Here is a 12818-nt window from a genome sequence, read left to right on the forward strand (position 1 = left end):
AATACTGTCAAATTTTATTTTAGGATGTTGGTAAGACAAATTTTTTAATAGTGTTTCTAGTAATTTTTTTGGGCTTCAATAAGGGTGACAATGCATTACGTGAGTATTGATATTCTTTCCTGGCAAGCAATTTAGCTTATTTTTGCCTGAGAATCAGAGACACAAACATGAATATTGCTTTTGTGGTGGCCATTTCAATTGTTTATGGCAAAAGCAAACTAAGATATGTTGGGAAAACCAGAACTCGTGAATGTAGTAACCTTAGTTATGTTGGACAATAGCTTTTTATTTTTGAAGTCATCTCTTTCTATTTTTCCTCTTCCTCTATTTGACTATAACTTTGTATATTGATCTTTCGTACATGTAAATACATGCTTTCATCAGCTTTTCCCCGTGTCTTATAATTTTCAGTTTCCTTCATGTTTTTCTTTCTAATTTGCTTCTCTTAATTCTCTTTAGTAGAAAGTAACGTGTTATCTCCATGAATATTACTTGTGGCAGTTATGCAAGCAACTGATCCAGTTGATTTGTTCATCGTACCAGGTATTTCTCTGGACACTTTCTGATACCAGCTAATTACCTGCGGTATGATCCAGATTTAGCATTGCACTATATTTCTCATCTTGGCAGGCCTTGCATTTGACAAATTTGGAGGACGTCTGGGCCGCAGTGGTGGGTAAGTTCTGAGATTGCTATCAATTGTTTCTTGTGTTTACATGTTTTGTTAAATGATGTTCCATTTCAGAATGAACAGCTTGGGACTGTGTATCTTCTGGATTTCTTCCATACATAATGAGAGACCATACTAGAAAACAAACTTGACAAGATTAAAATGATCAAGGAAATGAACATAATCAAGATGATGGGGGAGAGAATGAAGCAAACTTTGAAGAAGACATCCTTATTCTTTTCATCAGATTACTATCTTGCAGCGTTAACAGTGCATAATATTCCAAATGAGACCTACTTTCACCATTCCTTGCACCTATACAAAGGCATTCCTAAATGAGTAAAAGACAAAAATGTTTGTTCTTCCTATTTCAGAGATTTTCATCATCTTTGTATCCATAGCAGCATGTTCCCCCCTCATACAACTACGTTTGGACAATGCTATTTGCTCATACAAGTAGTCGGGGTTAGGGATGGCAATAGGACAGGACGGGACGGGTATTTAAGTAGCCATATCTGTCCTGAATACCCAGGCATTGCTCCATTTCCTTCCCCATTAGTTTTGCCCCATACCCAAACCCGTGGGTATATATACCTGCCCTGCACACTTCCCGCCCCACCTCGGAACTTAATTGATTTATAGTTTTTCTCTTTTAAAAAAAAATCTATACCATGAAGATAAACAAATTGAACTGAACTGAGCGCTCCTTATATATCGGGAAATTGTATACAATATGCTTCTGTAGTTCTCACCGTTGGTTTGTGTCTATTTTTACTAATGGCTTTCAGGATTGTTTAATTTTTTTTGCAGTTACTATGATATGTTCCTCAAAAATTACCAAGAGCTCATTAAGAAGAAGAATTGGAAGCAGCCTCTACTTGGTAAAAGTTACTTTGAAAGCCTTCCTGTCTAAAGGAAATGTACCAACTTCAGAACCTTGTCGTATTATTTTCGCTTGATTTACCTCATTTTCATTGTTTTTCAATCTATTGCAGTTGCGCTGTCATACTCTCTACAAATAATAGAGAATGAGCGAATACCTACCACTCCCTACGATGTTCCTGTTGATGCTCTTGTAACAGCTTCTGGCTTCATACCCATCAGCTCAGTAGCATTCAAATATTGTCACTGATGAGCAGTTTCTTTTTTTTAATTCTTTTTTTATCTTGTGAATCAGTTGGCTAGCAGTTAAAATGATTTAATAGGCAGGAGAATACATTCTTACTCGTTTGCCTGGAATCCTGATTGTGGTCCAAAATGAACATGCTATCAGAAGCTTCATTGAATCTTTACAGTCTCGGGCTATTTTGAAGCAATAATTACTGCCAATGGGAACACATCTTGCATCTTCTTTAGACGTTTTGAAGATTTGACAAAGTTTTATAATGCAATATAGTTTGATTTGGATGGCAAATTCGATTCTGTAAACCAGATAACTTGAATGCATTTTATCCACACTTGAGCTGCTTCTTTTCTAATGCTGGAGCCTCAAGCTTAGCCTTGACTAAGCCTTAAACTATATTAGATTTGTGAAGGCATCGAAATTGCAATTAAGTGATTTATTTTAAAATGAATTATAATGCAGCATATTAAAAGTTTAGACCATGACAAATTGACAATAGATATATTGTCATATTGGTGTCAAAGAAAGTGCTGCGTTTTTAACAGACAGCAGTTTTAATCAAGGGAAACTTTCAGAGCTTCAAAACTCAGTTGTGCAGCGGGGGATCTTCAAGTCTCTATCTTTAGTGAAGGATTACTTCTTGGTTTAATAGTCAAATTAGTCTCTGAAAGATAAGACATTCTTCAATTTCAGAACAATTTCGTTTCTGAAAGATTTTTTCAATCAAATTGGTCATTCAAAGATTACGAATTAATCATATTTGTTCTTCAGTTACTTCAATTACAATTTTTGTCAACGATTGGTGATGTGAAATGTTAACTAATAGCATACATGACACATAATACGTTGAATTGGACATTGATTAAATATGTTTATGAAAATTTATCAATTTAGTCACTAGGTCATATTAGGAATAGGATTTTTGCAATTGGGAAAATGACTAAATTAATAAATTTTCATAAATATATTTGGTCAATATCCAATTAGACATATCGGATATTATATATGTTATCAATTAAAGTTTTACATCATCAATCTTTGAAGAAAATTGTTAATGGAGTGACTAGAGAATAAATATGATTAATTCGTAATTTTTGAAGCACCAATTTGATTGAAAAAATTTTTTAGAAATGAATTTAAAGAATGTCTTATCTTTGAGGGACTAATTTGACTATTAACCCATTATTTCTTGGTAGATCTTACACGGTCAAATCAAAGTTTACCGCAAATCCTTTTCTCATAATATGTGGAGGAATAAAATACATTTTCTACAAAGAACTTCTTATCCTTCAACCTTCACGTACCACATTGAAGAAGTTTATGCAGCAGTGATAAAGAAGAAAGTGAAGGAGAGAAGAATGGAAGAAGAGTAAATTGAATCTTGAGTATTGTCACTTAATGATTGGAATGGGAAACAGAATTCTGTTTCTAAAATTACAAAGCTTAGTTATCACAATATGCTAACAGCTATATATAGACACAAAACAACACCTAACTTAACTAACACACTAAACATGGAAAGTGAAAACTATTAGCTAACTGAGTCTGTTATTGGAATAGAATCTCAATTTTCTTTAACTTTATCATCCTCCCTCAAACTCAATGACACTTTTGGTGTTGCTTTGAGCATGCTTTTAAATTTATCAAAGGCTGCTAGAGATAAAGGTTTAGTATAGATGTCAGCAATCTGATCCATTCCTAGAATGTGAATTATGTGAAGCTTGTTCTGAAAGGCTAAGTCTCTCACAAAGTGAATGTTGAGCCCAAAATGCTTCTGTCCTGCTATGATGAATTGGATTTGCTGACAATTGCAGAATACTTGCATTGTCACAATAATTGTTGGAGTTCTAGAATGCTTGAGACCTAGCTCAAAAGATTCTGCAGCCAAATGAGATTAGAAGTAGCCGCCGTCAGACTTCAAAATTCTAATTCTGCACTAGACCTACTTATAACATGTTGTGTTTTGCTTGACCATGCAACCAGATTGCTTCCAAGGAAGACATAGTAGCCTGATGATGATCTTCTATCATCAATGTCAGATACCCAATTTGCATTACAAAAATGAGTGGAAGGATGAAACAATAAGTCCTTCTTAGTGGAACCAACAAGATACCTTATTAATATTATTTTGACTGATTTCCAATGAGAGAGCAATAAACTTTGCATAAACTGACTTACCTTATTAACAGAAAAAGATAGTCCTGGCATTGTTAAAGTACAATATAGTAAGGCACCAACAATTGATCTATATTATGTTAGATCCGGATAGCTCTCAGAGCCATCTTTAGAGAGTTTTTTTTTTGGATGAAAGCATGGGGGATGGGGGCAGGTTTGGCATCACTCATGTCTGCCCTAAATAACAATTCTTTGATGTATTTAATTTGAGATTGGTGATAGGGCTGAACATGATTTAGTTAATCTAAAAATTAAATCTATTTTTTGGTTAATAAAAAATTTAATCTTGGCTAATTAATCAAATTGGTTTTATATGATAAAATTGGTTATTAACTGGTTATAAAATTTAAAAACTAATTAAAAAAAATTGGTTTTGAAAAAATAACTGGTGTTAAATTAGTTAACTAAAATATGATTATGATTTTTTAATCAATTAACCACATTTTGATTTTTTAATGTACACCCCTAGTAGGTGATATGCACTAGAAGCCATTTTCGTGGCCTCAATTCCTAAGTAGTTAAAGGTTCCAAGACTCTTTAATGAAAACATATTATGCAAATTGGACATTAAAGTATTTATAGCATCTGAATTATTACCTGTAACTAGAATATCATCAACATAAACCAGAATAAAATTTACATAAGAAGTTTTCTTTTGAAACAAGGAAGGATCTTACCGGTGCTTCAGAAGCCGAATTCAGCTAATGATGCAGAAAAAGTGATATATTAGGCTCTAAGAGCCTTCTTAAGACCATATATGGCCTTTTGTAACTTGCAAACTTGAGTTGAATCACCATTTTCAAACTCAGGAGGCTGCCTCACATACACAATTTTGTTGAGTTTTTCATTGAAAAATGCATTATTAAAATGGTATCGTTGGATTTGCCATTTAAAAGATAGAGCAATTGTAAGGATAACTCGAATAGTTGCTGGCTATATGACATGACTAAAACCTTTAGTGTAATCTAAACCTTCAATTTGATGATTTTCCATAGCAACCAAACGTGCCTTATAACGCATAACTGACCCATTTGGGTTTCTCTTAATAGCAAAAACCCATTTGGATTCTATAACAATTGAATTTGGTGCACTACAATATTTTGAGTCTATGGCCACGGTTTTTTTGGTTATGGTGAAAAACCGTGACCATAGAGAGGATCTATGGTCACAGTTTTTCAGCGTGACCAAAAAAAAAAAGCTATGGTCACGGTTTTTTAAAAAAGGGTGGCCTAAAAGGGTCTATGATCACGGTTTTTCAAAAAAGGGTAACCTAAAAGGGTCTATGGTCACGGTTTTGGAGGGTGACCTAAAGGGTCTAATGGTCACGGTTTTGGGAGGTGGCCTAAAAGATCTATGGTCACAGTTTTGGGGGTGACCTAAAAGGGCCTATGGTCACTGTTTTTTACAGTGACAAAAAAGGGGTCTATGGTCACGATTTTTCAAAAAAGGGTGACCTAAAAGGGTCTATGGTCACGGTATTAGGAGGTGACCTAAAAGGATCTTTTAGGATTAGTGTTTGTTAATTGATTATTTTGTTTTCCTACTCTTGAATGTTCTTTACCTTCTCTTGAAATTTGTTTTGGCTTTGTTTTGTGTACACGATAATTTTTTCGTACTGGTAAAGACAACAGGAGTTGACTAGTTGCTGCGACACCATTTATAACAACTTTGAATGTTCTTTATTTTTTGATAAGAAACTTTATTCGATATTACATGTAATGGATAAATTACACCTTATTTTGATTAGTGTTGTAATGGATATCTAGTTTTTAATGAAACTTTTATGATTTAGATTTATTGAATTTCTCATTCTTAGATTTATTTTGTGATTATCATCATTTTGGGATGTGATTATACTTTTAAAAAAATTAAATTTGATAAAACAAAATAGGCTATGGTCACCATTTAAAAATAGGGTGATCATAGATAAGCTATGGCCATGGTGAAAACGGTGACCATAGATAAGGCTATGGTCACGGTTTTAAGATGGGGTGACCATAGAGGCTATGATCACGGCGAAAAACCATGACCATAGATAAGGCTATGGTCACGGTTTAAGGAGGGGTGACCATAGAGGCAATGATCACGGTTTTAGGTGGGGTGACCATAGAGGCTATGGTCACGGCTAAAATCATGACCATAGATAAGACTATGGTCACGGTTTTAGAGAGGGGTGACTATAGAGGCTATGGTCACGGTTTTAGGGAGGGGTGACCATAGAGGCTATGGTCACGGTTTTTACACGTGACCATAGATTAATCTATAGTCACGGTAAAAAAATGTTGTCTAAAGTGTCAAATTTTGAAAATTGAAACTGTAACCATAGAAACCGTGACTATAGATAAAAAAACCGTGACCATAAACCTATGGCCACGAGAGAATAGGCCACGATAAAAAACCGTGACCATAGGTCCAAAACCGTGACCATAAATCTATGGTTACCCTTTTTACTAGCTATCATAGGCCTTTTTTATTTGTAGTGGTGGAAGAGTGACCAATTCCATGTTTGCTTTTTGGCCAAAGCATCAAGGTCATAGATCATAGCATTCTTCCAATAAGGAAGAGCCACAGCTTGTTTAGCACTTACAGGAGGATACTGTAAGAATTAAGGGTCAAGAAGGGTATTAGATAAAATTGTAGATAAGGCTTTGGGTTTTGACGTGCTATATTTGAATCTAGTTATCATAAGATGAACATTCTTAGTAGTAGAGTGTGTTGGGCTGCTAGTAATTGAATTTCAATCCCTGAAATTGGAATTGGTGTAGCAACATTTGGTGGTGAGTCAATATCATTAGCAACTGAGGATGTTGGACCGCTGGAGTGTCACCTGGAATAGGTGTGGAGGGAGTGGTTGAAGATGGAATGATTGGTAAGAGGTGAAGGATCTAAGGGAGATGATGAAGCGGTAGAAGTTGATAACAGCGGTATGGTAAGAGATGTTTTTGGAAATTGATTGTGAGTTGAAGGGGCAGAACTAGTTCAAAATAGAACAACATAAGGAAAAAATGTCTCATAAAAAATTACATGTCTACTAATGATGATATTACTAGTTTTGGTTAAGCACTTATAACATTTTATGGTTACATGCGTAACCGAGAAAAATTGAGTAGAGATTCATGGTCTCCTTCTTTCTAGTATTCAAAAAACTAGTTATTTTGAAGAGAACATGGATATATTTTATCAAAAGTTATTTTTAACTGAAATTAGTATTTTTTTTAACTTAATATATAAATTTCTGAAAAATCAATATTAGCCTTGAATTTTGAAGGACTTGTGTTCTTTCCAGAATATGCACACATAACGCCTAAAAAATTAAATTCTTATTTGATGCAATTCGAACAGATCTGAAGGATAAAACAATTTAAAAAAACTTGCAATTGAAATAAGAGATTTGTAGATGGTATGTTAGATTGTTGGTTTCTGATGACACGTCATTTTAAGTGATTTTTTAGTTCTTTTCTATTTCATTTTCTTAGGTTTTAATTTAATCTTTTAATATTTTTTTAATAGAATTTAATAAATAATCAAATATTTGGAGTTAGGATAGTGTTTTTGTGTTTTGTGGGAGTTTTCGGCTAAAAACTAGCAAGAATCAAAAGCTTTTTCATAAGAAAAACATAAAGACAGAAAAAGTGTGGGATAAAAAAGAGAAAATGTGCCATAAGGAACAAGGAAATGGAGCACGCTTGGCAGACCAACTCCCATGCCTAGCGGACAACATGCACGCCTGGCAGATGGGCTCCACGTTCCGCGGATGATCCCCATGCCCGGCAGCCTTCTCCCACGCCCAGCGGACTCCCATGCAGCTTCATCTATGTCCGGCGGTCTATGCTCCACGCTCGGTGTATGTGTGCGTCCTTGAAGATGTTTTTGGGTTTTTTGCTCAATTGTCTCTAATACAAGCCCAACTTAAAGCTAATTACAACTCTGAGGAAGTAACAATTAAGGCTCAAGCTTAATTATCCACATCATTAGAAGTTTTAATCACATCCAAAATATTGAAGACTCCAGAAGATTATTTCTTAATTCTTTCTAGAAATATAAGAGATTTAGTTCTTAGGATTTGATTTGAATTATTATTTTGAATTTGAAATTGAAGTTAGTAAGTAGTTATCTTATCTTTCTCTCCGAGAGATAAGATTAGGATAGTTTGAATTTGAATTTTAGAATTTGGGATATAAATAAGTGAACTTAGTTTACAGAGTGGGACATTCCACTCAGCATAGTTTTCTTGTTTTTCTTTCACTTTTCTATGGGTAACTAATTCTCTGTCAAAGGGTTAGTGTAAAATCCACACTAATAAATTAATTATTAATTATAAAAATTAAAAAAAATAAAATTTTATAATTTAAAGAGATAGAGCTAATTAAAATAAGAATTTTGACACTAATTTTAAAGAATTTGGCATAAAATTGAGTCGAACGGGTCAAACCGTACGAACCGGATCCGTATTACCATTGATTAAGTGAAAGGCAACAACCCTTCTTCCATTCCCTCATTATGTTTCACACCGGAAACTTGAGGAGAGGAAGAACACCATTAACAAACCCTTGTTCTTCATTCAATTTGACATATCTCCCAATCTGGAACTTCGATTGACGAACCGTCAACGACTACGCGTTTATCTTGGAATTCTTTACAAAACCCAGTAAGTAATTTGGTAAGGAGGTTACCTTTTCAGATTCGAATTTTCTCTCCCCAATTTCGAAAATTCCATATGTGGGTGTTGAGATTTTTTATTCTTTGATATTATAGGCTTGAATTAAGTTGAGAAAATTATTGGGCTTTGCTCCATTGATGCTTGAGAAAGGTAAGAATCCCCAAATCCTTGTGAAATCTGTGATTAAGAAGAATCTATATTGATTTAGTGATGATTATTTGTATTAGATTAAGTTGTAGGTTGTTTTGGGGCATGTTAGTGGTCATTGGTGGTGTTGGAGACTTGACGTTGGACTTTGGGGAGCTGGAGATCCATTTGGTGTGACTTTGAAAGCTTGGGTCTTAGCAGAATGGTGCTAATCATAGTGTTTCGGGTTTAGCGAAGAATCGGACAAGGTATAGTTTTGGTTTCTCGTAACTGAAATGTAATGTCTTGTGAAAACATAGACTAGGTAACCATAAAATAGGTTGAAGCATGTATGTATGATTAGTGGTTAGTGACCTTAAAGTAAATGTTGAGTTATCTTGAACTTGGGTGAGGAATGATGGTATTCATGATTTGTATTGCATGATTTTTATTGTTGGGATTGGAAGATGTGAATGATGAGAACTAGCCTTGACTGTGTGTTGAACAATGATAATTATGATGTTTTGATAATAATAATGATGGTGATGTATGTTGGACTTGGATATGATAATGGTGATGTATTTTGTAATATATTGTGTTGAATTGAATGTGGATTGGCTAAGTGGTTGTCATTTGTTATGAGAAAGTTGATGGTGTTGATGATGTATGCGTGCGTGCGTGCGTGCGTGCGAGTTGTTGGTATGGATTATATTATTGTTGAGAAGGAATTATTGTGTGGAAGTGACCATACTTGTAAAATTGGTGCAATTGGTATATTGAGTAATGTTGGGGCTTGGGTTGATGTGGTTTGGTAAGTTTTAAAAGGAATGGAATTGAAGTGTTGTGAAAATTGAGGTTTAGAAATCTTGTGAAAATTTTGTGAAAAGTTAATTTTTGACCGAATTTCGGTAAGCCATAACTCAGCTTCCGAACCCCCAAATTGTTTTAAACTTATTTCATATGAAAATTGGGTTCGTGAAGTTTACACCGTTTGAAGAACGGATGAAAAATATTTTAAAATGAAAAAGTTATGTGCGTCGGAAGTTCGGCATGTAAAATTAAAATTTTGCAGACTTAGCCATTTTTGACTAATCTGATGTGCATGCGTATGCAAACCCCTCCATACGCGGATGGGAGTTTCTGTTCGGCATGCATGCGTACGCGGATGAGGCAATGCGTACGCGTGATGGGCAAATTTCACTCCCACGCATACGCGTGACCTTTTAAAATATAATTTTGAACCTCTAAACCTCTATTTTCACTCTTTTAGCCTCTAAACCTCAATTTTATGGTGAATGGTGAGTAGAAGGTAAAGATGAGTAGTAACTTGGAGATGAAAAAAGTTGGAAAAGTGGAGAAGTATGAATGAGAAGTGTGTAAATGTGATATGTATATGAAGAATCTGGCCTTAGTGAATGACTTTGAATGATTATGAATGGATATGAATGAATAATGTATAATGTATAATGATTTGAAAACAAAATTATTTGTGATTGACCTGGTAAAGTTCGTGGTGGTTTACCGCTTGTCCAGTGTCGAGAAGTATGTGGGGTTCATGGTGGTGTACCGCCCACATGTTTTTAAAAGAGACTGGTGTGGGATTTGTGGTGGGGTACCACCCACATGTTTTCAAAAATGAATGTTTTGTAGGGTTCGTGGTGGTTTACTGCCCACATGTGTGTATTGTTTTTCTAATTGAAAATCTTGCGAGCTTCGTGGTGGTGTACTGCTTGCAATGGTGGGGTTCGTGGGGTGTACTGCTCACCGATTTTCAAGAGGACGATATCCAGGTTAGCTACGGGATGTGTCAGGTTTTGGCCAAGTAACCGACACGTGAGCTCACAGCCAGTAGGAAAGGCATGCATCATATGTATTTATGTGACTTGTTTGGTTTTGCATTATGGTTTGCTTACTTGAATATCTATGCTTATTTGCTATATTTGAATATCTACTTGTGCTTGCTTTGTCTGCTTTGTTTGTCTGTGCATCAGTATTTTGGAGGATTAGAGAAAGGGATGATGAGCTTAGGGGTTAAGTTAGGATTTGAGATGGAACCAAGAAGCCTTAGATACCTCACCCTGTTTATGGTTTAAAATTGAATCTATTGTCGGAAGTTCTAGGATCGCCTTCGGCTTTCCCGGGATCTTATATGTTAGTTATGTGGGCACCGTTACCATGCTGAGAACCTCCGGTTCTCATTCCATACATATTTTGTGGTTTTTAGATGCAGGATGTGAGGCTCCTCGCTGAGGCATGCTGGAAGCTTCTGATAGCAGAGATCCTTGTCTTTGGGGCTTTATTTTGGATATATGTATATATGTAGATACTTTTATCTCTACTGCTTATGTATTTAATGTATTAACTTCCTCTTAGAGGTTACTTTGGAGAAATAGGTTCTGTAACTCTGTATTTGGGTTTATTTTGGGTTCTCGTATATATATGTTATATACTTATGTGCTCAAGCCGGTTTATCTTCGCGACCTGAGTCCTGAGCTTTGATATTTGTACCTTGGAACTCCCTTTCGGTTATATCTATGTTAGCTCCTCTTATCTTTTTCCATTTATTGTTTACGTGTCGTGAGTGTTGCGCTTTTCGTTTTACCGTTTTCGATTTTAACTTTTCTTCAAAGGATCCTAGAATAAATCTTCTTCAATTATATTTTATATATAAGTTTTTATTTTTAGAAGTCGTAGCGCCTCGTTACCTCTATTTTACATCCTAGGTGTAAAGTTTTGTGTGGTAGGGTGTTACAAAAAGGAGCTCTGTTTATGTTTTCTATGAGTTATTAATCTATATTTATTTTATTTTGAAGTCTTACATTAAAGTCTCACCATCATTATCTTCTTTAAAATTAGAATTCAAGTTCTCTGTCCGTAAGCATTCAAGCATTCAAGTTCTAAAGTCCTCAATCTTGCCTTCTTCAAATAAGGTTTTTTTAATCTAATTAGGTATTTAATCTGATATTTTCTTACTCAATCCTTTAGTCCTTGTCGGAACGATATCCACTCATCGTGGTATTACTTGAGCGATCCGGTGCACTTGCCGGTGTCCGTGAGCTTCAATTTTTGCTCTTCAAATTTTTGGCACCGTTGCCAGGGATTAATTGAGAATGACAACATAAACGTCTGTTTAAATTTTTACTTTGATCTTTATTTACTGTGTTTCTTTTGTTTCACGTTCTTTTTCTTCTATACTTTCATTTTCTTTTTATTTTTTTTTCTTTTATTTTACGTTCCTTTTTCTTTGCTTTTTTTTTCTTTTCCTTTCTTTTAGGTTCTTTTTACGTTCTTTTAGTTTTTTTATTTTATTTAAATTTTTTTTGCATCTTTATTCTTCTTTATACCGCAAGGTAAGTTTGATTTTGTTTTCATTGCACATGCAAGGAGAGGAAGAAAAAAAAAAGGATGGCTGATAATAAAAATATAATCTGATTAAGGAAGAACCTCGCTTCTTTTTCTGAAAAGGAGAGTGAATCATTCTTTGAAGCATGAGAGAGGTATAAAAAACTGTTCAAAGGATGCTCACATCATGCCCTATCCGATTGGATGATAATCTACTTCTTTTATGATAGGGTATCTCAAACCTCAAGAACGATAATTGATTCATTAGTAAGAGGTTCATTAATAAAAAGGACATCTGAAGAGGTATTAGTAGCAATAGCAATTACAACAAACAATTTGAGGAAGGAAAGCCACAAAGAGCTGACTAAGACACACAACACTGGGGGGTGCTATGAAACAATTTGAACCAATCTAGAAGATCAACGTCAAGCTAGTGATGATAAAGAAAGGAGGCAACCCAACTATAGTTAGTTTTTCTTTTTCGTTCTTTTTTCGCTCTTTTTGTTTAGGATGTCTTAGTCATCACCATCATCTTCTTCTTCTTCCTCTTCCTCCTCTGTTGCATATATATTTACCCTCTTTTGATTTACGTCAAAATTTTTTTTTTTGGGTTATATGCCAAACGGCCATGCTCACATGAATTAGGAAAGCTCCTAGGGGAACATGCATGCAAAGACACCCGACGTCCTCAACTGATGCCGGGCATTTTCAAATCAAATACC

General features: G+C 34.9%; 1 protein-coding gene across 3 annotated transcripts in view; it reads left to right on the forward strand.

The window, feature by feature from the left end:
• LOC107643450 (5-formyltetrahydrofolate cyclo-ligase, mitochondrial) overlaps positions 1 to 2244 on the forward strand; it is a 4275-nt gene extending 2031 nt beyond the window's left edge. Inside the window, exons 4-8 of one of the 3 annotated variants that reach the window (XM_021123489.1) lie at positions 502 to 543; positions 631 to 676; positions 1481 to 1551; positions 1666 to 1745; positions 1848 to 2244. In XM_021123489.1, the coding sequence (XP_020979148.1) occupies positions 502 to 543; positions 631 to 676; positions 1481 to 1551; positions 1666 to 1745; positions 1848 to 1862 (254 nt within the window). In that variant the 3' untranslated portion in view covers positions 1863 to 2244. The other 2 variants (XM_016347102.2, XM_021123490.1) reach the window with 2 other exon arrangements.

Source organism: Arachis ipaensis, chromosome B05, assembly GCF_000816755.2.
Source record: "Arachis ipaensis cultivar K30076 chromosome B05, Araip1.1, whole genome shotgun sequence".
Taxonomy (NCBI): domain Eukaryota; kingdom Viridiplantae; phylum Streptophyta; class Magnoliopsida; order Fabales; family Fabaceae; genus Arachis; species Arachis ipaensis.